Genomic DNA, 27900 nt, shown 5'->3' with positions numbered 1-27900 from the left:
GGTGAAAATAATCACTAAACTCTTTCTCCTGAAACCAGTATGACACAGTATGAGATTCTGGGTTTTTAGGATAATGAAATTGAATAGCCTACTGAATATAAATTTTATTTTATATTAACTTATATTTCACAGAAATATTTATGAAATAATTATTTTTAAAGGATTTTTGCATGGATGCTACTTTTTAAATATATGTAGGCTATATTTTAAAATCTCACGTACCCCCATTTAAGAACCACTGCTCTAGTATAGAGGTAATTTCTGTCTTTTTGTTGCTTTTTTAATGTTATTTGGTTTATGAAGTGAACGTGGACTTTTACCACATTTTGGAAGTTTACTTTTCATAGAAAGTTTCACGTTCTATAAAGTGCGAGCTGTAAAATGTCAATTGGCTCTTCCTATTTTCTCCGGACACAATGTGTTACAAGTTGTTTCTGTGAATTTAAACAACATTTTGCTTCTGTTTTCTGTAGGTTCTGTCAGTCTTTAAATGGATTTGCCCACAGTAGGATGTTTCTTCCACATATATTAAACTGTCAACCATGTTATGTCAGCCAACAACCTTTGGACCTATTTGGTTGCACATTCACCATATACACCCAGAGCAAAAATGCTGGTTTTATATGCCAGGCCTTTTGCACTTCTTACATCAGTCTGCAGTCGTTTCATTTTGATGCATGCAAATGGCTCTTTGGGCTAAGCTCATCCTCTAAATGCATCGAAGGAAGGATTAAAGCATTTAAAATGATTTGTTAAATGCACCTAAGGGACTGTGTGATAAATTGCCCCATTCTTATGTGAAAGTCAGCTCAACTGTCAGGCCTCCACACAAAAGGTCTGTAGTTAAATAGGTTTAGCTTTATGACCTTGGCAAATGGTTATCTTGTAGTATTTTTCATGGAATATTTTACCACCTATAGTATGATGTTGGAAACAGTCCCATTTTTCATTCTGGTTTTTCATGGGTGATTCTTAAAAAGGTGGCATGAGAATCTTAACAATGTTACAGAGGTGATGAAGCGTGGAGTGATATGCTTTAGTGTGTGGTTTTGGCACCATGTTACTGGACTACACTGACCACTTGAGTTACAGCTACTGACAATTTGACAGCTTTATAGTTCGCCATGGGTAGTATTATTCAGTGCATTGAAGTATGTGTAATTGAAACAGGCATTTCATATATTTTTAAAATATTATTATTTTTTGGTGGGTGGTGAGTATTAGCCTTGCATACATCCAGCATTAATTAACTGCAGTTTTTGCTCTGGTTCATACAGTGCAGACAACTAATTGTAGTGCTGTACTGGCATGTAATCACAGTGTTGTGAGGAGTGTTTGCACAAGTGGTGTTTGCTGAGACAAGCATCACCATTACAATCGCTCATGCCTCTTGACTTTAGTCATTTGAACAAACTTCTAAAATTATTTTTTAAACTTTGGTGTGTTACTCGTCCATGCTCATCCATGTGTTACTCATGGTGCTCATGCTGCAGAGATGAATCTTTGCTTGTATGTGTTTGTATATGTACGTATATTTTCTGAAAATGGTTCAAGCATCTAGACAAATATGCATTTATAATACTCAAGTCTTTGTTATTAATGAACAATTTTTTTTCTAGACTTTGAATGTAAAGAATAGTGAAGATATTTCTGAGGTAGAATAATACCCAAGCAACACACATAGAATTGTTTTAATAACATTAACCAAACCAAACCACCTGCAGCGCCGCTGTAAGGTGAGTTTTGCATGGGCATTTTTCCTCATAAAATGTAAAAATAGAGTTCTATTCCTACTATCCGAGATGAACTTGGGTGGGTCCTCATACATTGCTTATATATTTAGTTTTTTTTTTTCCTTCCTTCTCCACAGAAGCACTCAAACATTTTATGTGCTCTGCTAATCTGAAGGCTTGATAATGGCCTCCCCCAATGCCTTGGGCAATGGATGACATTTGTTTGGAAACATTGTAGAGCTTGTTCTTGTGGCATTTACACATTTTGACATTTTACAGACATCCGTTACATTAGTACTAATGTTAGAACTAAACTCAATAAGCTGTACTCTGTCCTGACTAATTTGGTTTGTTCAAACACACACTTGTTCATGAAACAGAACAATGGAGATGTGTTTTTAAAATTTGACCTCACTTTTGGTAACTATGATGAGACCTTTAGCTACAGGGATAAATTAATGCTGAAAAGAGGGAAGAATCGTTGACCTTGGCAGTTCATGTTTCAATACAAGAATCAGGTCAGTTTGCTCAGAATAAAACCACCCAGGTCTAATGTCTCTTCCGAGGTTAAGAGGTCAATGCAGTGTACAGTGAGGCTGAAGTTTGAATGATGCTCAAGGAGGGGTGGACAGTAATCCGATCTGAGTTCAAATCCACCTCAGGGCTTTCCAGCATCCAGCGCTTTCCTTTTTATGGCTACCATCACTGACTGTATAAGTGTGATAGTGGGAAATTGGCCGTAGCGCTGGTAGATGAATCCTAGTTCAAAATTTCATCTCGGATCACTGAGAGCACACATCAAAGAGTGACCTCCATTATTTTATTTTTTTCTGTGTGCATAAGAAAACCCGGCAGAGTTGGAAGCTCCCGTATCTCAAATTAACACAGACCCCCTTATCTCTGATATTGCCAGTTTTTTTTTTTTTTTTAAGCTGCCAGCTTATTTAGAACCCAGTGCCCTCTCTTTCTACCTCTGTTTTCCTCCCCCCCTATTCTGTGGGCTTGGAGACTGGCAACAAATCAGTAAACACTTTAATTTGCTCCCAAACTATGGGTTCCTCCAGGGGTTAATTATTTATGTATGACATAAACTGAGTCTGACATGGAGACTCCCATTAGATGTGCAAATTTGGTACATTTTGTGGGTTGCATTTGTATATTGCGAGTGTTCAAACAAGTTTGTAGAACTGCTGTGTGAAAAGGCAGATCTGTATCGTAACATGTAGTCTTTTTTCCCCACAATTTTATCACAACATGTTTCATTCACAAGCACAATTGTCCCTAGTCATTTAAATGGTGTCAACATTTTCTGTCTGTTCTGTCACAAAATGTTCAAACTTAGAAATTAGGCCATTTTTCAGTTTTACTAAATAATTTTAAACCTGTCTGTTTCTTGTTCCAGTTTCTCTGTGGTACATCTCACACAGCAAGACCACTTGAACTTGGTAGTGTTCTATCACCTACCTGAAACGTACCTTCATCACTCAGTCTTACGTTTACAAGCTGATCGACTGGACGTCTTAAAATGGCTAACAACACTGCAGACCACCCACCAGGGAACTCGGTCACCGAGGTTGACCACGATGGGGACTTTGGGTGCACAATGATGCAGCTCCGTGATCTGATGGAGCTCCGCAGTGGCGATGCGGTCAACAAGATTGCAGAATGCTTCGGAGACGTGCAAGGGATCTGCCGCAGGCTCAGGACCTCACCTATTGAGGGTAAGAGGCATAGAAGATCCACATCTACACATGCAGGACCACATGCAGAACTATACGTGTTGCAAACATTCTCAGACACATGACCAACTTTATTTCAACTGAATTACATTTGAGTTTTATTAATAAAAAAAAAATGTTTTATTGATTTATATTAGAAACTATTATTTAAAAAAATTAACATTGAAATATGATGCATATATTAGGTTTTATTTTACCCTGTTTTAAAGGTGTCATGAACTGGCTTTTTTTCTTTTTTTATACTGTTGTCTGAGGTCAACTAATGACGTTCGTGTGGTTTTTACATTCAAAAACATAACTAGGGCCCTATAATTTCCATGATCACGGAATCGCGGATGGAATTGCGGAATTGGCATATTAACACGGCATCTGCATATTAGCGCAGAATCTAGTGTTAACGCCGATTTCCCCGGAATTTTACATATTTGTAATGAAATTCTGTTTCGTGTGGGAGGAGAACGTATGTCTGAGGAAAATGCAGACCGGGGGAAGCAAAACTTTGCGACACAACCCCTCCCGTCATTTAGGCTAACCCTTCAAAACAATGAATGTATGGCGAAGTTGGTCTCCACGGCTCTGCTTTCGTCAGCAAAAAAGTTAAGAAACTCGACGCTCATGGCGGTTTCACACTGCACGCGCAGGCAGCACAGAAGCTTTGCGTATGAGAGTGGGAGCCGCGGCTCGTGGATTGCAAATACAGACAAATATTGTCCATTCTGTCAGATTTTCCAGTGTTCTGCTCGACCCCTGTCATTCTCGTGCTTTGATTTATGATAGGCACATTAGGCAGCATGTCTGCTGCAAATGTGACCGTGTTCCCCTCTGTTCTAAACGCATATGCATTTAACATGCTGTATATGGGTAGTTTACGTGATAAAAGTAACCTTAAAGTTAAGATAAGCATCTAGTTTTAATCATTTAAAGGGGCCTTTGAACTTTGAAAACTTCTGGCAGTGTTGTTTTCGTGTATTTTATTTTTATTTTTCACAGCTCTGGATATCATAGCCTAATTGATTGTTAAACCCACAGAACAATTCACTACATGATTTCATGGTAAAATGTGTTATTTTTTTCATGTTAATTCTCAGGTTTACATGTTTTACTTAATAGTACTGTATGTAAAAGATTATTCTTTTGAATTTTTTTTTTAGTTCTCTTCAAATGTTTTTACTTGAAAGAAAAAGCTAATGGAGCACTTTCATTTTAACTTATATAAACTAATATAATGTATTTTACCTGAAAGTTTAAAGCTAATACACATTAATATTTGAAGTAGCCTACTTGAAGTGCAGTGTTATGTTGCATCATGCAGTATTTGTCCTAAAAAGTAAATGATGTTTGTTACCTCAATAAATTTAAGGTCATTCTTATTTTTTTGTTTTATGTTATATTAACATTAAAAGCATACTCTTTTTTTGACTAAAATAACAGTATAGGGTAAAAAAAAAATGAATTCCCAAAAATTAAAATGGAAAAAAAGGAATTTCCAAAAATTTAAACGGAAAAAACGGAATTTGCAAAAATTAAAACGGAAAAATAGGAATTTGGGAAAAAATAAAACATATTTTATAGGGCCCTACATAACTAATAAGTACTAGACTATTTTCTACACTCGTCTTCTGAACGCTGGGTTCTGATGGGCGTGACGCACTGGAGACCCACGGCTAGGATTGGAGAAGATTTGCATATTTAATGAGCTGTTATATCTAGCCCCTGTCAGTTCAGTTCACATGAGGGAGAGATTATTTTGAAAGCGGCAACTGCAATTTGTCTTTATCAAACAAACACAATGATTTATTTCTCATACACCCGCGATTGTATTACATGGCCCACACCTGCACGATCGATCGATACAAGCGTGAACCGCGAGTTCACACACACACACACACACACACACACACACACACACACACACACACACACACACACACACACACACACACACACACACACACACACACACACACACGTGCGTGCTCAGAACAAGAAATAATTTCTGCCTACGGGCGTACGTTTTGGTAGCCCGTCTGGCACAGCCCCGGGACTAGTACTATTACATATAAAAAAGACGTTTTTTGCACCATTCCTGTCGGATCCAATATAGAAGCCACAACATGTCTGCAAATCCAGCACTTGAGACTTGTTTACAAACGATTCAGCAGTGAAATTAAGTGAACATGTACACGTTCTTCCCCATGTGAGCTGGAACTTCATTAAAAATAAACAAAGTATCACACATTCCTAATTTTATGATCCGAAGGAAGCTTATGCAGCGACTGTGTTTTTGCACATTATCTTGCTATCTTCTTCCACGTGTTTATTGCTGCTGGCTACTGATCTGAACAGCTCCGTGAGTCCGTAAGCAGGGCTACTGAATTAGACGTGCTGTAGAGGTGTGTTTCGTCACGTGATGACATAAGGATGAATGAAGCTCACGATCGTTTTCTGGGCCTGGTGTCTATAAAAGCTTTTCTTTGACTAAAAAGGACGTTTTGAGCTCTGAAACTTACAGGATGATCTCGTATTATCATGACCTTTTATATATCAAAAGCTCAAAGGAAAGTTAATTTCTCAATTCATCACCCCTTTAATATTTGTTGAATCCTTTGCAGCAACGAAAGTTTTAAATATTTTGATGAAAAGAATCTCCGCAGCATGACTCTGCACCACCATACTTCCCTGTAGGCATGGTGTTATGTTTGGGGGAAGTGTTGTGCTTTACACGTGCTCTGGAAAAGTTCCATCATCTTGTCATCTGACCACAAAATCTTTTCTTACGTCACAGCTGGATCACATGGGCATTTGCAGCCAACTCCGGACATGCTTTGCATGGCTCCTGTAGAGTAATGGCTGCTTTTGTGCTATCCTCAGATACGTGCCAATGTAATGCAGAGCTTTTGAGATGGGTTGTTTCATTCTGTTCCCTTCTACTGAGCTCTGTGATTGTTTGCTGCTTTCACAGCCCTACATATCCAGTCTGCTTTTTCAAGCAGTGTCTTCAGGGACAGGCTTTTATAGATAGTGTTTTGGTAATTTGATGTGTCTTCTACTTGGTAATTGAACTGCTTTTCCTAATTTAAGCATTTTGTTGCTTTCCAGACAGCTTTGGAATGTTCTTTAGTCTTAGGTTTCACAGCTGACCTTCAGATTCACTAAGGGTGTATTTTGGGTTAAATACAAGTCAAGCTCTATTTATTGCACCTACAAGGTTGCTTTGTTTTATTTGTTTACCGTTTGATGTATTTACTTATTAATTCACTTTATTCTTTTTACTCATTTAACGTTTTACCTATTTATTTTTTCACGTTTTACTCTACTTATGTTTTTTTTTTTTTTTTTTACATTACTTTTCATTTGATTATATAATGATTTATTTAAAATCAAACTCATAATATTCTTTAAACTAAGAGGTTTGATTGTCCCTATATCATGGTACATTTGAGTCCTTTCTGACACTTTTTCCCACACAGACAGTTAAAATATAATGAAACGTTTACTGATGCTTCCCAAGGTCCTCTAGTTTTTGGGTTTCTCAAACATTAGACACCTTAACTCTGGAGACCCAACTAAAGTTAATCAAGTCTCTGCTTGTGCCCTAGCAGTACTCCCATAGATTTACTCTCTTGATCCAGAGTCACTTAGAAGCTTTCTCTGCATTCTCTCTGCTGTTACAGATAGCCGCCCTCTTCCTTTCACTTGTGATGCCTAGTTCAATATAAGCCCTACAGAGGGACTATTCTGCAAAGCCTCTGCAACCCAGAGTCCTGCAACGGGTCGGGTACCCACAGGTATCCGCGGGTACCCACATAAAAGTGGCTAAAACGGGTGGATTGTGACATTTATAAAATTCACGGGCAGGGACGCGGCGGATAATTAACTCTGTGCGGGGCGGGTAGTAGCGCGGATGAAAAATTTGCAATATTTCTGTGGCGAGGTGGACGAGCGAGAGACCGAGGGAGACCAGGGCGTGATTGTGAATGAGCGTCACCTGCGAGCCACACCGGTCTCGAGTCCTCTGAGGGAGCTCGGAGGCATATAAGGACAAGACATCACCTGGATTTGACATTGAGCTGTGTTTACGTTTTATAATGTGTGTGCGCGTGGCAGATGTCCGTGAGCGGCTGCCCACGTTACTTTCGTTTTGTTTGGTTAAAGTCTTTTAAATGTTTGCCGGTTCCCGCCTCCTCCTTCCCCCCTCGAACATATTGTAGGCTATTACAATTTCTATGTCCAAATTACCATTACACATACACGCAACAACATGCCATTTGACTCATCACGTCACGACCACTGCGACATTGAAACTTTTGTTGATGCCTCTCGTAGCCCAGAAGGAACGAGCGCTGCAGGAGTAGCAACCGATTAAGTAAAAGTAAAGTTAGTGAGTGGAGTATATGAAATTGTTGACAACGAGTCTTTAAAGGCATTTTTGCCTGTTTCTTTTGCCTGTTTCATTAGCCCATTCATGACTCTGTTGATGTTGAGAGAGGTGCAAGATAAAAAATAAAGCATTTTAATTTGAATGATTTTAGACTGTGATTTATCTCGGGCACGGGTCAGGTAACGGGTTAAATATTAACGGGTCTGGGCGGGTGCGGATTTAATTTTTATATTTTCACGGGTCGGATCTGGTGCTAAACCTTGCGGGTACGGGCGGGTGCGGGTCTCCAAAAATGGACCCGTGCAGGACTCTGCTGCAACCTACCTTGGTCTAGTGGTCAGCTTGTGCTAACTATTAGACCATGGCCCTAAATCTAGCTAAATCATTTTCTTATCTCTCGTCTGCCTTTTATTTTTTCCATTACAGGGCAAGTGCTGTATGAATGCCAAAACCTACCAACATTTAGCATTTTTAGTTAAGCATCTAAAATATTTCAAGTTAAAAAGCCTTATCAAGTGTTACATATGCACAGTGTGATTTGAGTAATTTTTTCTTTAAGTGACACTTGATGACAAGATAATTCTACTCTTGAGTTATGGTCTTTTTTTGCTCTGTGGATCAACAAAGTTGTTTACCATCAAACCTTGAACAATTCTTTGGATTTCGGATACTTACATGGCACTAAAGGTGACTTAGCTTATCTAAAGAAAAGCTGAACCTTCTTGTCTGACCTTTTAAAGATATTCACAATCACTCGCTGAATAAGCATTCGAGTTAACAGAGCGGCAGTCCTCCTACCCAATGACCCTAGTGATATTTCATCATAAACAAGTTTGTCACGCCATCTAGGCTGTCTTATTTCACCTCTGTTGGTGCAAGGTGAGATTAGGCTTTGCTGTCGCCCAAATGAACAGCAGTCGCACTAAGCAAACCGGTTGGGCTCTCATCTCCACTTCAGCGTATGGGCTTTGTTAGATCATTCTAGCATTGAAATTTGCTCCACACCGTGTCCTTAATTACATTTTAGATCATCACTCTGTTCCATTTAGTAATGAAGGGACAGCTGTACAGACTTCCCCCATAAGAAATGACTCATTTTATTGAAGGGGGCATAATTATGTTTTCTCTTTTACCCTTAAATAGAGTGTGTTGAAGAAGCAAAGTAGCTTTTATTTTAAAGGTGCTGTGGAGACCATTTGATATGGTCTTACAATCTTATCGCAAAGCATAAACAGGTTTTGTCTGGTTGGTGTAAATCTGACAGCATTCATACATTTGTCAAAAGAGGCAAAAACATTGAAATTGACATTAGAGGTGTATTAGTTTGGCATGGGATTCTCATGTTAGCTCTTGTTTCATACTTGGCTTGTGAGGGAAAATGAATCATCACTGGTTGTCCAAGCCTCTCCTGTTTGCATTACACCAAAACACAGACTGCTAAAGCTAATACCATTATATTATTATATCGATACGATACAAGACTAAAATACCTCGATACCGATACCAAATCGATACCATGGTAAAAAACAGAGACTATGATTAATATGACAACAGAACTTATTATTCATTGTTTTATTTCTTTAAACTAAAAATTCAATTGGCCAGCATGTTCCTGTGCTGGTTTTTGACCATTCCCTCTTTTTATTGCTATAATAACTACATTCCAGTGTGAACATTTACATTTAATCATTTAGCAGACGCTTTTATCCAAAGCGACTTACAAAAAGGGGAGAGCAATAGAAGCATTGTAACAGACAAGGCCAACAACATGTAAGAGCTGTAAGAAATCTCAATTAATTAGCACAGTACACAATTTAAATTTTTTTTTTTATTTATAGACATCTACAACAAAAACTCACGTACGCAAAATACAAAACACTGGATTTTGATAGCTATGATAACAACCCATTAGGACTAAGGCTGTTGCCCCAACTGTTGTCGTTAATGCAGATTCAGTGGCCCAATCCTTATAGAACAGCCTTACAGAAATCACATTATCAATTATCATTCAAACCTTTCACTTCTGAACAGTTTGGGATGAGCAAAATCCTTTTATGATTCGAGTAATTTAATATTTTTAAAAAATGTAATCTTATAATTATAATATAGATTTTTAATTGTATCTGTTTGTCAAAATAAGCAAAAAATGCAAATTACAAACAATTTGACAAAAACAGTGCTTTATTTTTCAGCTACATTAGATCTATTTAAAAGTAGCAAGTCAAGAAAGAAATTAATCAAATATAAAACTGTTTACTTAGTCTACACTCTATAATTGAACTATACACTGATTCTTAATAAATATATTTTAGTTATTTAGCCAAGCATGTGGTGGTTTTCTATTTTTCATTGTTTGCTTAACATTAAATCACACAGAATATTAGGTCTGTCTTAAGACCTGCACTGATCTAACTACCTCAGCTGTACACGTCCACTAAAGACATATCCGACTGTGTTAACCTGAATACTCGCCAGACTGTGCATTTTTACATATGTTTGACCATTCAAACCCAAACAATAATCCGCTAAAGAACTGAATGGCGATCGCATGTTATTTGTCTGAAAGGCGTGTGCGCACGCTTCAGGTCAGTGTCCGGTAGCGCGAGCACGTCCCGCGCTGCACTTTTTCTTCTCATGCGCGCATAGTTCTGTTGCTTTCTTTGTCATGTGTTGCGCGTATATAGTATTTAACTCTTCTACTTCTAATGTTTATTGAACGGCTGAAGCAGAGCTCTGCACACATGTCCTGACACCTGCTGTCACGTACATCCACGCAAATTAAGAAATACAGCTCATAGGCGCAGTTCTCCTTAAGGTACCAGTACTAATAATAGTCCATATTGTACCGTTTGTAATACCAGGGTATCGCAGTACTTTTCTAGTACCGGTATATCGCGCAACACTAGTCCAGTCTAGAGTTAAAGGTTCAGCAGATATTTGTGCTCTATTTATTGGTCAATTTACATTGTCTTTTGTCTTTGTCTATGATTGAGTTTTCTTAGGAAACCACAATTTCAACCTCTCATCTCAGCCTAGCCTATAGACTTTACAGGTTGTACTCCTCAAATTCCACCCCAAATCAATTGAAGTTGTGTTTACACCCATGGCTTTGAGTGTACTTTGGATTTTTTTTTGGAGAAATGTTGTCCGGTCATCTTGTAATATTAAAAAGTAATTTTAAGGATATTTTAAGTAGGTAAAGGTCAATTATAATTTTGCTTGCTATAGTCACTAAAAGTTTGAGACATTATGACTAGGGCTGGGTATCGATTCAGATGATTCGATTCACAAGCCCTCAATTCGATTTCGATTCTTGATTCGATTGGCGATATCGATTCGATTTTGGATTCTCGATTCAACTCAAATTAATATAGATTTAATACAAATAATATATTATAAAAAATAACAGTGAACATAAATGGGTAATTAAAAAGAAATGAAGAGCTACAAACCTGTATATTAATCTTTTTATTTTAGATACACCTTGATTTTGAGGCATCTTTATTCTAAAAAAAAATTGATCTGAGAATAAATTTATGGATGTTTTGATATATTTATTCTAAAACATAAAAAGGATATTGGATTATTTTTTTTTAGTTTTCAGTACACAAGCTTTTCTTGCGTTTTTTTTTTTTTTTTCTGCTCGTCTGCATTTACTTTTCATACATGAGAAACGCTTCATTATTTTTTTTACAGTCTATAGTTAATTCCTGGACAAGAGTAGTTGCCATGGTAACGGACAACAATACCTTAACATGCTGACTTAAATTGACTGTGGACTAACTATTGATTGAGGAAATCTGTTTATAATATAAGCTATTTGGGTTTGAATTATTGATCCTGCGCTGTATATGGGCTATAATTTGAATATGTCTATAATGGCTAATGTACGTGCTTAAGGGATTGCTCAAGTTTGATCCTAATGCAAGGCAAGCATTCGTGTGTATGTGATCTATTTTTAGCGGTTGTGTGCTGGGCTATTGTTGTGTTGTCACATCAAATGGTTCCGCATATTTTTAGTATTACTACAGCATATTACCTCAGTATTATAAAAGGCGACAACGCACCGGAAGCTGCCATTTAAACACTGAATGGATAGATGTGTGCCTCTTGCTCCATTGTAAGATCACGCAAGGCAAATGGGTGACATCTAGTGGAGAAGACTAGTAATTAGATTTTAGTGGAAATAAATATGGAAAAATCGTTTTTGTGGCCTTTGAGAAAACCGATTCTTAATCGACCAGATTTTATAAACAGATTAATTGAAAAATCTGTTTTTTTGCCCAGCCCTAATTATGACATTAGTTGATTATTGAATCAACTTTTCTTACAGTTTGATTAACCCCTTACCATTCCAGTAAAATTTGCCTAAAACGACTAGGCATACCCAATGTAAATTGCATGCTGTTTGAACCATTTGTAGTATATGCATGCTGTTTGAACCATGGCAGAGCAAATGAGTATAATGAGGTCAAAGGAACTGCCTGAAGAACTTTTTTTTTTTTTTTGCCTTAATTCTAAGCGGTATGTATGGAGAAAAATATCACCTGCCCAATACAGTCCCAACAGTGAAGCATGGTGGTGGCAGCATCATGCTGTGGGGGTGTTTTTCAGCTGCAGGGGCAGGACGACTGGTTGCAATCAAGGGAAAGAGGAATGCGTCCAAGTACAGGGATATCCTGGACGAAAACCTTCTCCAAAGTGCTCAAGACCTCAGACTGGGCCAAAGGCTCACCTTCCAACAAGACAGACCCTAAGCACATTTTAGCAAATGGCTGCAATATATAAAAGAGTGAAAAGTGTAAAGGGGTCTGAATACTTCCATACCCACTCCATATATAATATGATGATAATTCATTCCTGTGATGACAATTTCTTTTGCATCCGTTACATCCCGTAACTGTTTTTACTGTTATCTCAGGATTTTTTTCTTAGATGAATAGAAAGCTCAAAAGAACAATTTATTTGAAATGGAAATCTTTTCTAATGTAAATGTCACTTTTGATCACTTAATGTAAACCAGCTAAATAAAAATATTCATTTTCTTTAAAAAAATAAAAAATAAAAAAAAAATCTTGCAGACCCCAAACTTTTGGAAATATAATGAATGTGTCAGGGCTATAATGCAACTTAAGTGCCATTTATACATATGAATAAAAATAGCTAATTTACCTATCATGTAATACTGTGGACAAGAGCCTACCTGTTTAAAGCGATTTAAATGCCCACTATAGCAAGTTGCCATGGCAGCAGAAGCATATTGCAGCCCACTGTTTAGTCCAATTGCAGGTTTATATCTGCATAGATTTACTTGGTCAATTAATGTAGATATGTCCTGCTCATCCGAGTGGTCTGACAGAGAATCTAAAATTCCACCCATCTATTCAGCAGGTCTAAAAAAAATCACACATTGTGGAAATTGAGGGACAGCATAAATGACTATGGCAGATAAAATTTCCTCTCTGCTTTCCTCTCTTAACTTTTATATGTCATCTGAGATTTGTGATTACAACACATTTCACAGCCAACATAATGTTATCCAGTTATATATATATACGCAGTGAGCAGCACTGTAATGATAATGTGATATGATTTCAGTTTCTGTAGAATTAATGAGATCTGTTGAAACTCAAGTGAAACTCAAACTCTTAGCTGTAATATTTTCAATGTGATATAAACCTGTTGAGTTTGTGCAGAAACCCCCGAGGTTCTTGCGTGCCAAGAGGAGAGTCAGAGGTGGTGTTTTGAAAGGGCACTGGAGGCAGGGGACAAAGATGTATCAAAAGTCCCTCATGCACACCATTGGACCTCACATCTCATCCTTCTCCTTCCTTCTCTCCAATGACTTGAGAATCCTTCCATCAATAGTAACTTTAGAACCTTTGAACTACATATTTGTTCGCTGCTTTTTTTATCACTCCCTATGATACTGTGACAAAACAAGACAGTCACTACAATCAAGGGCGGTGTACCATTCAGAAAGAAATACCTTTTAAATTTGAATATATTTCCTGAATTGAGATCAAGTTTGAAATAAGCTAGCAAACTGAATGTAGACTTGCAATTAGAATTTCATAAAGTAAAAAAAAAAAAAAAAATTTGAAAGGTTTATTGACCAAAGATATATTTATGTACTAGGGGTGTAACTACGCGTATTCGTATCGAACCGTTCTTGGACTAATTAATTAGATTTGGAAAATAAAAAAGTGTGTGAAATATATGCGTTCAAAAGGTAGCCCAATAACCAAAACGACATAACGGCCAATGCCCCTGACACTGCCGAAGTGAAAGAAAAAAAAAACACCAAATATGTTTTAGGCTGCTCAGTCAGGTGCTCGCTTACTCAGTAGGCTACGCGCTGAATGCTCGTCGCAAAATGGCTATTGCGTTTAACAAACCAGAAATAGAAGATCCTCCAATAATCAACAGGTCTGGTGTTTGGGTGAACTTTGGATTCTCTGTAAGCTATGATGGTGTTGGCAAGAGTGATGGATTAAAAAACCGTATGTCGCATTTGCTGATGGTACAGCAGCGGGAATAATTCATGTCATGTCAATCAACTCATTTATGCCGACAACAAGACGATAAAAAGGAGAAACAGCCACAAACTATCCCCGCAGCATTTAGACAGACATTTCCAACTTATTCAAATGGCAAAAGACATCACAGCGGCGAGTGGTCCATTTATAGCCGCGGATATGAGACCTAACGCCCGTTTCACACATACTCCGTCTGCAGTGCGTGTGCGGTGCGTATTTTTTCCCGTACCCATGTTAACGGATGACAACTTTCACACTGCACGCGGATGCGGTCCGTCAGTCCGTTCCAGGAGTATTGCGTCTGCAGCAGTCCACGGATTGTTTTCGGACCGAGTCTATTTTTTGCTGCGCTGCGTTGCTGCATTAAAGTGATAGAACATTGTTCGCATTAAAATAAACATGTACTGACGCGAAAATCTAGTAATTTCACCACAGATGCATATCATTTAAAATATACTCTTGTTTCAAAGTCAACACATGGCTTTTTTCTCTCAAGTAAAGCAACAACACGACACCTTACCTGGCATTTAGGTTAAAAAAATGGATAACCATAATGGATAGCACTCGTACTTTCTTGGAGGTGAAAAGCAAAGTTCTTTTTGACCTGCAGGATTTCTTTTAAAAGGGTGTAAAAACGAAAGAAAAGACGAGAGTCGGCTGTTTTTGAATTGACTATTGTAAGTTTGTAATTTAAAATGTTTGTCATTTAAGGCTATAAACTATGTTTAAATGTTTTGCCACTTGTGTGAGCTAAATCTAAAGTATATAAATATGAATAATATTATATATATATATATATATATATATATATATATATATATATATATATATATATATATATATATATGTATGTATGTATGTATGTATGTATTAATATATGTTGTTTAAATGTAATAGGCTACGTAACCTGACTTCTATTAAAGAGTAAACAAAGAGAATTGGAATTCTGACGAGGCATGTTCAGTAAAAACTTTTGGATTTTAAATAAAAAATAATGAATAAATGCTGTGTTTGTGGTATGCAACAGCGGATCAGTTGCGGACTGCAAACGCAGCATATGTGAAAGCACTACAGGGTGTGGGGCTCCTGCAACGCAACACGCACCGCACACGCTAATGTAAAGAGCTAATATATTATTCCTGTAACTACATAGAAGATGGGTAAAGTATAGCTCCATCATTGTTCAATGTAAAAAAAAAATCATACTTTGTTAGTTTTAATAAAAAAATAAATAAAAAAAGGTAATTTATCTGCCAATTTTTTCTTTTTGCTGTATCTAAAACATACCGAACCGTGACACCAGTGTATCGTATCGAACCGAACCGAAACGTGAATTTTGTGAACCATTACACCCCTATTATGTACTAATAATTCCATTTATTAATACAAATATTAAATTTCTCATATCATGAAAAAAGATTTTGGTCATCCCAACCTGTTGAGAAGTGAAAGGGTAGTGAATGATAACATAATTGATAATGTGATCTCTGTAAGGATGTTCACACTGGAATGTAGTTATTATAGCAATGAAAGGAGGGAATGGGCAAAAACCAGGGCAGGAACATGCTGGCCAAGTGAATTTTTGGGTTTAAAAAAAATAAAACAATGAATAATAAGTTCTGTTGTCATATTATTCATATTATCTGTTTGTCTGTTTTTTTTTTTTTTTTTTTTACAGTGGTATCGATTTAGTATCGGTATCGAGGTACTTTGATCTGGTATCGTATCGAAGTAAAAAATTTGGTATCGTGACAACACTAGTAGAGCCCTGGCATCTCGTTATGTCAGGGCCCTGTTCATGTTGGACAGACATTTTAATTACATTTTGTGTCTGTTAAGAGACACACAGACACACCTTTACGTTTATGCCCCCATAACTGTGGGGGGCTCTGGGCATTAGCTGTAATAGCTCCGTGTTGTAAGGACCAATCCGGTTCGTTTGTTTTTCTATAGACTGTACTCTCAAAGATATAATGATCAAGATCAACTTAAGGATTTAAAGGACAACTTCGGCAAATTTTTATTTCCTCTCCTGCAGAACAGGTTTTGGTTCTGGTGATAAGCATGTGTGCATGTTTGTTTTAAAAGGATGAGGTCAGAGATTTGTGTTTATATTTTTGAGTTTGTACACACAGAAAAGGACAGACACATTAATCTGCATAAACATTGTATGGTTGTCATTTGTTTTTGCCAAAAAACAACAGTGTATTAGGATATTTCTATGCACAAATGCATTTCTGGAATGTAATTAAGAATTACTAGTGCAAAACAGACATAAATGAAAACAAATATGGAGGTGGTTTTCTTTAACTGCCTGTTTTCTGGTGTGTATTAATAGTGTATTAATAGGGGGTGTTCTTCATCAGATGTGAGGTATCTGGAAAAAAAAGCTAGCTTTTTTTTTCTCCCCTTGTGTTTAAATCAAAAGTTAAATGCTAAATGAAGACCAGACTTGCATTACAAAAACTAAGGGTGCGTTCACACTTGTAGTTTGGTTAGTTTGGTCTGCACCAAAAAACAAAAACAAAACTTATAGTCCTGATCCGCGTAGCGTTTACACTGGCATTTTTAAAAGCGAACCTAAAGTTACCTAACCAAGGGCACAGGGAGACTGTCACAACCTGATTGGTCGGCTTATATGACGTAGGCGCTTGCTTACCAAACATTCAAAACAATGCTGTGTGCTGGATTAAACGCAACCATTTTATGCGTGTACATATGGCATTATTTTTACCAGCTGAGAACTCATGAAGAGCTCAGGAAATGTTAAAAACATTCAAAACAGCACTAGGATTTCCTCCGTTGTATGCAGAAAAGAGAATGCCGTCTCTTATGCAACAGTGACGGCAGTTCTGTCGTCTGTACCGGATAATAATGCACAACAAAGGTCCTTTGATGAGAAGAACCAGGTATGCTTTTTATGCGTTTTTTCTAGCATTTTTGAAACATGCTTTTCGGACCAAATATTGATGAGGCCCTTCCTCTTTGCTCGCCCTCCAACGTAGCCTACGTCATTCATTTTGGATACACCGATCTTTCCGTGTCGTCAAATCAGCTGACTATGCGTTGCATCTTGTGACATTACGTCTTGGTTTTGGTTTGTTTACATGTCTTTGGTCCATGTTGCGTTCATATATCAATCAAACCGCACCAGAGTTTTTTTGGAAGCGGACTGAGACCCATCTTTTTAGCGGTCACGGTCCGCTTGTTTGGTGCGCACCAGGGTTCGGGTGGCAGCGTTCACATATGTTTAATCGCACCAGGGTTTATTTTAATCGAACCAAACATGACAAGTGTGAACTAAGACCTTAATTAAGTGCACACTAGGGCTGTAACCGATAAATTATGCATTTCTAAATATACACACATGCATGAATATATTTAAAAACAATGTACAGTGCCTTGCGAAAGTATTCGGCCCCCTTGAACTTTGCGACCTTTTGTCACATTTCAGGCTTCAAACATAGATATAAAACTGAAATTTTTTGTGAAGAAACAACAAGTGGGACACAATCATGAAGTGGAATTAAATGTATTGGATATTTCAAACTTTTTTAACAAATCAAAAACTGAAAAATTGGGCGTGCAAAATGATTCGGCCCCCTTAAGTTAGTACTTTGTAGCGCCACCTTTTGCTGCGATTACAGCTGTAAGTCGCTTGGGGTATGTCTCTATCAGTTTTGCACATTCCTTGCAGAACAGCTCGAGCTCAGTGAGGTTGGATGGAGAGCGTTTGGGAACAGCAGTTTTCAGTTCTTTCCACAGATTCTCGATTGGATTCAGGTCTGGACTTTGACTTGGCCATTCTAAAACCTGGATATGTTTATTTTTGAACCATTCCATTGTAGATTTTGCTTTATGTTTTGGATCATTGTCTTGTTGGAAGACAAATCTCCGTCTCAGTCTCAGGTCTTTTGCAGACTCCATCAGGTTTTCTTCCAGAATGGTCCTGTATTTGGCTCCATCCATCTTCCCATCAATTTTAACCATCTTCCCTGTCCCTGCTGAAGAAAAGCAGGCCCAAACCATGATGCTGCCACCACCATGTTTGACAATGCGGATGGTGTGTTCAGGGTGATGAGCTGTGTTGCTTTTACACCAAACATAAAGTTTTGCATTGTTGCCATAAAAGTTAAATTTTGGTTTTATCTGACCAGAGCACCTTCTTCCACATGTTTGGTGTCGCTCCCAGGAGGCTTGTGGCAAACTTTAAACAACACTTTTTATGGATATCTTTAAGAAATGGCTTTCTTCTTGCCACTCTTCCATAAAGGCCAGATTTGTGCAGTATACGACTGATTGTTTTCCTATGGACAGAGTCTCCCACCTCAGCTGTAGATCTCTGCAGCTCATCCAGAGTGATCATGGGCCTTTTGGCTGCATCTCTGATCAGTCTTCTCCTCGTATGAGCTGAAAGTTTAGAGGGATGGCCAGGTCTTGGTAGATTTGCAGTGGTCTGATACTCCTTCCATTTCAATATTATTGCTTGCACGGTGCTCCTTGGGATGTTTAAAGCTTGGGAAACCTTTTTGTATCCAAATCTGGCTTTAGACTTCTCCACAACAGTATCTCGGACCTGCCTGGTGTGTTCCTTGTTCTTCATGATGCTCTCTGCGCTTTAAACGGACCTCTGAGACTATCACAGTGCAGGTGCATTTATACGGAGACTTGATTACACACAGGTGGATAGGCCTGTCATGATAACACATTTTGCCGGACGATAAATTGGCCAAGAAATGATTGCGATAAACGATAATATTGTCGTTCTGAGACTATTTTTATCTAAAATAATGATAATGGCATAATAATGCAGGTACACCTTTTCAAAGATCAATAAACTTTAATTTCTTAAGACTATTTAACACAAAAAATGGAAAACGTTTTAAATAACCACAATAAATTAACAAAACAACCAAAAACAATAAAAGCATGGACTCTCAGTCTGTTTTAGAAAATGCATTTAAATAAGTACCAAAAACAATAAATAAAATGGATGAAAACTGCAACTGATGATTGTGTTTTAGGTGCATATTAGGGGCGGCACGGTTCACAAAACACACGGTTCGGTTTGTATCACGGTTTTAGGGTCACTGTTTTCCATTCTGTACGGTTCTGGGTTTTTTTTTTTTTAATCCAGAAATGTACTTCAGCATAGGATATATTAATTATCCACAATTTAGGATACACTATTTAAAATAAAAAAATGTTATATCATAGCCGAATCATGCACAAACTGAACTTGACCATCTTTGAGGAAAGTGATATTTTGATACAGCGAAGACATTGATGACATTTTTTTCATTTATTAAAAAAGGAGAATGTGTATTCTGTATTGCTATCTCTACAGGAACTTGTGCCTTTTTAGCACACAAAGATTGAACTGAAGAATTAACTTGCGTTTATCAAATTTCAGTGCAGCTTTAAGCCTTGTTTAAACAAGACGTGTCTGCTCGAGCGCGAGGGTGCGTGCGGCAAAAATGACATCGACGCAGAGTGCGCGAGACCCTATTTCGCTTGGTGTTGTGCACGTCAAATTTCTTAACTTTGCGTGTGGCTCCGCAACCGAAAAGCCATGAGTCCGAGAATGACATCTCATTGTGCCGCACCCGTCTGCCCGTCGAGTATAAACACCTCCCCAAACGGACGAGGCGCGCGCAGTCAATGAGAGAAATTTGGCAAGCCCAATTTTTCAGTTTTTGATTTTTTAAAAAAGTTTTAAAAATATATATATTTCAGGCGGGGCTACTGAATTACACGTGCTGTAGAGGTGTGTTTTGTCGCGCGATGACATAAGGATGAACCTCACGATCGTTTTTGGGCCTGGTGTCTTTTCAGCTCTGAAACTTACAGGATAATCTTATATTATCATGACGTTTTATGTATCAAAAGCTCAAGGGAAAGTTGATTTCTCAATTCATCACCCCTTTAACTAGATAGAAAGCAGCTTTCCTTGCTAGATTTGTGTACCTAAGCTACATAGGACCCAAGTCATCAGTCCCAGTAGTACTGTTAGATATGAATGCATAAATTTTATTCAAATAGCTCTTAGGTTGGCCATAGAAAACACTTTAAAGATAAGCATATGATATAATACCTTCACAAATGTTGTGAAAATAAGATGTTTTATGTAGTAGAAATAATCCTTTCAAATAAACTTTCCAAAGTCATCCTTGGGGTCATATGATCAACTTTAAAAGCAATGAAATAGATGGTGTTATTGCTTCAGGAGGTCATGTATTGCATAGTTTAAATAATAAATTGATGTACAAATTTAAGCAGTTCAATGGCAAGATTAAATGAGTCTTACACAGTGGCAAATAGACTTTTCAGGGAATAGAAGGTCAAACAATGCAATCAAGCTATAAATGTTTTATCAAATTAGTAGACAAAACACAAGCAAACATCATGTTTTAATGTAAAACACATCAATTGTGATTTGTAATTTTAAATAGTTTTTAGAAGAAAAAAGCCCATTCCCTGTGGAGCAGCAGAGAGATGAGATGACAACCATTAAATATGAAATGATTTACCTGTCCAGTTTTGTTTTAACAGATGAATTAAAAGCCGTCATGTTGTTCCAAACCTTCATTTGACCACAAAAGATTTAAGGCAGCATGTTTGTGTGTCCAAATAGGTGGACTATAGAATATAGCTAAATGAAAATTCTGAGCTGAGGCCAAAAATTCTGGATGCACTTGGCCAAAAACTAAAACTGAAAATAGATCTTCAAATAATGAATTAATCGAACTTATTTAATAATTAACACTCAATTAGTTAAAACTGAGTTGTAGAAACTAGGGCTTCACGTTTTCAAGTTTTTCATTAACCTTTCATTAGGGTTATTATTTTAAGTTTATTAATTTGACGACCGCCATCTCCGTAGTGAACGCGCCTATAGAGAGAATTGCACATCATGGATTACATAATCAGAGAGTAGCCTATTTCTTTTCGTTTTAAATTGTTAAAAGACATTTCAAGCTTTCTTAAGATATATTTCATATCTGTGAGGCGTACGCTGAGTTTCGTTAAATTAGAATGAGATGCGCACTCCAGTTCACGATGCAAGTGGCCGTGAGGGCGCCTGCATGATTAGGGCATTAGTAAAATATGCAGCTGAGAATGATTCACACTGCGTTTGACTCGTGCGGCTGAGCCTCTCCCGGCAGAGAGTTCAAGCATCTGTGGACTCGTTCCTCCAGCTCTGGCCATCTTGCTTTCAGTCCGCGATTTAGATTTTTTGTTTTCTTCATTACAGTTAAAGTAACCTCTGCTTTTCGCTAGTCCCTCACAAGTTTCTCACTTCAAACTTTTTCTTCTGCTCCGTTATGCACAGCGCGCGCGGCTCCCGCTCTGCTTCTGCCCCAATGTGACTTATAGTCCAGAGCGACTTGTTATTTTCCTCTTCATGACGCATTTTTTGACTAATGCGACTCATACTCCGGAGCGACTTATAGCCTTAAAAATGCGGTAAGCACTGCATTGCAATACTTGCATTTTGCCCCGTCACTCATTTTTAAAGTGCTCCCACGCTTTCTTTGCCCGCTTCATTGCCCGCTTAGAAAGCTGGTCATGACTTCTTCTTGTGGATATTACAAATGTCTGTGAGCGCTCTGGCGGTCTCTAGGGGTGCAAAAATATATTACAACTAAATTCAATGCACGTCATTGACGCCACTTAACCGAGCAAAATGTTTCACTCGGTTACGCAATTTTTAACGGTTAATCGGTTAACAATGGACACCCCTAGTAGAAACATTTAAACAGCACTAGGTAACTTTTCAACCTTCATGATATACTTTCAAGACTCTTGTGATGATACATTGACTTACAATAGGTTGAATGACACGTCTGCCATAGCTTGATGGGGTCTGTATCGTTTTTAATCGTACTTTTAAAATTTGGGTTTTGGGTAGTAACCCGAGAACAAAAAGAACTACAAAATTCGACTGCTTTACAGCATATACGTCACTTCCACACTTCCTTAAATTCAGACGTGCGAGCCCAACTTTGTTTGTCGGATAATATAGTCATGTCCGAAGCAGCACAAACAAATAAGAAAGGAAAGGTTTTGTTGGAGGAAAGCAATAAGAGGAAACGAAAAATTGATGTGATTAAAGGCATGGCGAGGATCAACACTGGACCAGCGTTTGCTCGTTGGCGTGAGCTGAAGGAGGCGTGCCCGACTGATGCTGTCATGCTTGTTATGGTGATTACCTACCCCTTTCTGAATTTAAGTATCATATAGTTTCTGTAAAGCAATAACCAATAGACTACTATAATGACGCTGGCTTGTAAACGTGAGCATCGCAATTATTTGGCGTTTAAAAAAAGTAAAACTCATGAAATTATATTCATATGACATGCTGAAACATATGCCACTGACTGTACCTGGGATGAAGAAATTTCACAGGCGACGCCAGAAAAGCACCTGCATGTGAACTCCTCCTGCAGTGTTCAGGGTAACTGTTAGTGCTGCACCAACCCGCGGGGCCGCTTTTATGAAATTATTTGGCCCGCCCCGCACCACTGTATATATTTTTACAACCCGCACCCGCGACCATTAAATAGACATACAGGGTCCGCGGGTTATGAGACGACCCGCGCATCACTAGTTCAGGGCTATTGAGGTTGTCAAGTCAACAAATGCACGCGCAATGGCATCCCCTGTTGTAGGTTGACAGTTTACGACAGTAGTTGAGGACATTATTTTTTCCCAACTGTAGGGGGACCCCGAGAGCAAAAGTTACCCAGTGCTCCTTTAAATAATTTTTAATAACTTTGTAATTAACAGTATTTTTATCTACTCCAGTTTCCTGGCGTAGATAAACATATAAATGACAATAAACAAATAAATGGTTTTCATTAAAGATTTACTGTTAAACATACATGAAGACATAATAATGAATAATGTTAATAATAGACGTCACTAACAGGTTTAGTAAAATTATAATGAATATGTAATAGAGTGGCTTTTTTTTGCAGCATGCTTTTGGGGGAAAATGTAATTGTGATTTGTTGTTGTTTTTTATAAACTAATATATATATATGTATATGTGTATATATATATATATATATATATATATATATATATATATATATATATATATATAATATGTATATATATATATATATATATATATATATATATATATGTATGTATATATATATATATGTATATATATATATATATATATATATATATGTATATATATATATATGTATATATATATATATATGTATATATATATATATATATATGTATATATATATAATATTAAATAAGATATTTAATTAAATGATCAATCACATCGACTCATTTTACAATCCTACCTAGCCCCTTTATTTAGATTAAAAACCCTTCTCATTCATTTTGTGAGGAACAGAGTTTTGAGCAGCATTTGCACACCCTGTCATGCTGTCAGCTATAAGCCACTGCTGTAGACATTTCAGTATTAAGGCTAACGATTACTTGTTTGTTAATTTAAATGACGATCGGTCATATACGTGGACACAAAACAATGCTTTTATTTAATGGATTATAGGCATATAGCCTTGAAAGAGCATTCACTTTACAATCACAATTAAGCTGTCACTCATCTCAGTGTGCGATCTCACAGCGTTCATGATGAATCTTTTACTTAGATTTGTTAAAGAGAGAATTCACGAGAGTAGGGATTTCAATTTACACAAATTCCCATGATCGATCGTCGTTTAAATTAATTAATTAATCAATTAATTGATTAATCGTTAGCCTTAATACTGCAGTTTGTCTACAGCAATGGCTTATATCTGACAGCATGACGAGGTGTGTAAATGCTGCTCAAAATTTGCCTCACCAAATTAATGAGAAGGGGTTTTAATCTGAATATAGCACTAGAATTGTAAAACGAGTGGACGTGATTGATCATTAAATTAAATTACTTATTTAGTAATCAAATATAACCTCTCATACAACATATCACAGGAGCCACATCAGATGCACACTGGTCAGAATGTGTGGACGTGCTCTTTCTCAAACAATACGCTGAAACCGGCAACTAGACCCAATGAATTTACAACATTAATGAGAACACTATTTTAATAAATTATGTTATGACAGTCCCAGTCATGGTTATTATTAACTGTGCATTGCTGTTTGAGCTGTGCAAGCTGAAGCTGAAGTGCTGGATGAACATCGGTAAACTGAAGCTCTTTGCTAGCCCATTATTTAGCACAAAGAAATGCATCGTATTTGAGATTGATCAGATATATACAAAATAAACAGAATATTATAAATACATCTGCACAAAATGAGGAGAATGCCCTGCTACGTAGTTCCGCCCAATTTTCATTTTCCTTCAGTACTACGTCTGGGACTGCTATGTATTCTTAGGTTTTCTCCGAACAAATTTTTACCAGTCTAATCAGAGAACAGAGGGAGTGGCTGAGAACGATGACGTTGATGTCACACTAAAAACTGCTGGGTTAAAAACAAACAATGTCTGGTTGAAAATGGACAAACCCAGAAATTGGGTTGTTTGAATGGGTCCATTCAATGGGTTCAAACAACCCAATTTCTGGGTTTGTCCATTTTCAACCCAACTTGGGTTGTTTTTAACCCAGCAGTTTTTAAAATGCATGCGCTAGTTTGAGTTGTAGTTCAGTAATTGCGCCGGAGAAAGATGCAAACGAAACCATTCATTCCGTTGTGGCACCGCTGCTGAATATCCAGAAGTTAAAGCTGGAGCAATAACAATCTTTGTATGTTGGTGGCTATGGTGTTGTGGCCCTCCTCCCCAACGGGGAATTCGGGAAAAGTTTGATTTTCCAGCTCGCTCAGTTAGTGGTAAAGGAGTTGGCTGAAGCCCTATTCGGATGATAATTGTTTCTCGTGGGGTCGGAAGGTTATGCCATCATTTAAGTTACAGGGGCTAGTCAGTTATTTTATTGCCGTCCATTTCCCACCACCCGTGTGAAAGTACCCGGCCGAATTGCCTACTGCTTTTGACAAACACCAAGGTCGTGTGGGGATGTAATAGCTGTCGTTTTCAAGAATATATCACTTCAAAATGCACTGTTTATAATCTTTTTTGACCACCGCAGAGCGGTTGTGCTTTGCTGTTATTTGGATGCATTTCTAGACTTGTATTTTTTTTTAAATGCCGGCAAGTATTTACAAGAGCAATATATTTCATCATCGCTCAAACAAATTAAAATAAAAGCAAGTAAACATATGAATTGGTCCGGTATTAATAGCAGTATTTATCATCATACCAAGCATCACATTTTATCTACAGCATGCAATCATGTTATGGACCACGTGAGCAGCGCGTTCCCGATCACAAAACTCTCCTGTCCACTGTGGCGTGAATAAATCACAATCATATTAATCTTTGTGGAGTCTAACTTAAACACCTCTGATTGGCCATTGCATTCCAGAGATCATCAGGCATGTTTGTGATTGGCTACATTTCTCACTACTGCAAAAAAAAAAAACACTGTAAATGGAAAATTTCACGTTCTCCAGAGCACAAACTCAAATGCATTGTTTGCCAAATCTGTTTCCCCAATAATATTATACTATTACAGTATCAACAAAGGGTGCTTTGCTTTCGTTTCAGGGTGCTTCTATTTGAATTTGAATTTGTGATGTTTTTTCCCAATATTATAATTTTTTAATCAAAAAATCATTTGTGATCAAACATTAATTGGCGGACCCCCTGCAGTACCGTTGCGGACCCCCGGTTGAAAATCCATGCATGCCATATAGCACGAATCAAGGTTAGTAGTGTAGTTTTATGAAGCAGATGAAAGGCCACTTGCCCTCGTAAAGTCATTTGTGTTCCGAGTTGGAATGCAGCCTGTTGTGCTTGGTTGTCAGCCCGGCCCGCTGAGCTCTGTGGCCCTATTAATGATCTCCTCCATTACCATCACAACCGTCTCCCTTCAGCATCCTCTTTCAAAGCCTCTGCTTCAGTCACCTTGACACCAGCCCCCCGGCAACAAGCCTCCCAGCCATAGATGTGACTGCAGTTGTCTGGAAGCAGTCAGCTCTTGTTAGCCTCTAGCGTATAAACACATGAATAATGTTTGGGTGCCTGCAATTGATGATCTCTTGAATGAAGGCCTCCATCTGTCAGTCCTTATATAATCACGTAATAATACTGTTTATTTATTTACTTTATTTAAAAGCTTCAAGATGAACATTTTCATAATTTTATTTCCAAACCACAGTGTTTTCTGAGTTCTGAGCACTCCTGGACTTTCCTTCCCTTAGGCCAGATCGGGATTGTTTTTACCTGATTTGCATGACCAACTTCTTTCTTCCAAATTGAACCTGTACTCTCTGACAGGGCCAGATGCTGTTGGTTGAATTGAGTAAGGAATATTTGGGAATAGACCTGGTATGCCTCCATTTTGGCAAGTGGGGCATAAAAAAAAAACATACCCAAAATAAAAAGTTTGCATTCTGAAAAGACACGTCTGGTGTGACAAACTGCCTCATAATTCTATTGTCCTCACTCGACAAACCTTTCATTTTTATTATTTTATCATTGTTCTTTGTTTTTTTTATTCCACCACTATTATCCTTTATTCTGGCATTATACCACTTTAATCACACTATATGCAATCCACCTATTATCGGAAGTCTTTCTAGAAAACAAAAGCATATTCTTGGGACCTTATGTGAATTATTATAACAAATTTGATTATGAAAGAATAGCTTCTGGTGTGACAGGTGCATTAGAGCTATAATTATCATCAAGCTACGTAACGTTTTAGAGATTAGTATTTTGCTTTTACTCAATTCACGCTAAACCACTGTTGAGTAGGGTTGGGTACCATCCGCATTTTTACCGGTACCTGAAATTCGGTACAGGTACCCAACGGTACCTTTTTCTGTACTTTATGGATACATAAATGAGTTACATACATAGGAATACATACATGTGTTGATGGTATATTGTCAGTAAAGAAGCTGCAAGTAATTTATGGGAGTGTTATTGACATTATGCCAGAGCTGCCTTAATTTGTCTTTGTCAGAGTTCCCACAAATTTTGTGCATTTTCTGGTAATTATTGAATTAATGTTAATCGGTACTTTGTAGTACCAACGTAATTCGGTCGGTGCCCTTAAAAGTACAGAGTTCGGTACCCAACGTACCGTTGAGTGTTTGTTATATCTACCTATTATGATGTAATGTGGATTTTTGTTTTATAATTTTGTTGAAATGTTATGTATAGGCTTTTATAAGCAGCTAATGTTACACCTGTTTAACCCTTAAAGACCTAGAACATTTTTGCGGCGCCTGATGTGCCTCTACTTTTCTTTGTTTTTCTCACCCATTCTAGCAGTTAGCATCAAGTGCTATAAATCATTTTAAACAGGAGAACCTGAAGTTTCCATCTAGCTCATTTGATGTCCCAATTTTACAGTTATTTATTCTGAGAATGGATTAAATTAATATAATTTCAAGAAAAATGGCAGCAAAAATGTGATGTTTTTACTGTGAACTTGAACAGAACATGA

At 37.5% G+C, this 27900-nt stretch overlaps 1 protein-coding gene across 7 annotated transcripts in view; it reads left to right on the top strand.

Annotated features, from left to right (window-relative positions):
- Nucleotides 1-27900, top strand: part of atp2b4 (ATPase plasma membrane Ca2+ transporting 4) — a 172321-nt gene that overhangs the window by 72611 nt on the left and 71810 nt on the right. For all 7 annotated transcript variants that reach the window (XM_067431555.1, XM_067431549.1, XM_067431550.1 and 4 more), the window contains one exon: nt 3136-3454. In XM_067431555.1, the coding sequence (XP_067287656.1) occupies nt 3259-3454 (196 nt within the window). In that variant the 5' untranslated portion in view covers nt 3136-3258. The remainder of the gene's footprint in view (nt 1-3135; nt 3455-27900) is intronic.

This window comes from Pseudorasbora parva, chromosome 22 (assembly GCF_024679245.1).
Source record: "Pseudorasbora parva isolate DD20220531a chromosome 22, ASM2467924v1, whole genome shotgun sequence".
Taxonomy (NCBI): Eukaryota; Metazoa; Chordata; class Actinopteri; order Cypriniformes; family Gobionidae; genus Pseudorasbora; species Pseudorasbora parva.
Note: the sequence above shows the minus strand (reverse complement) of the source record. Positions and strands in the feature narration are given on the sequence as shown.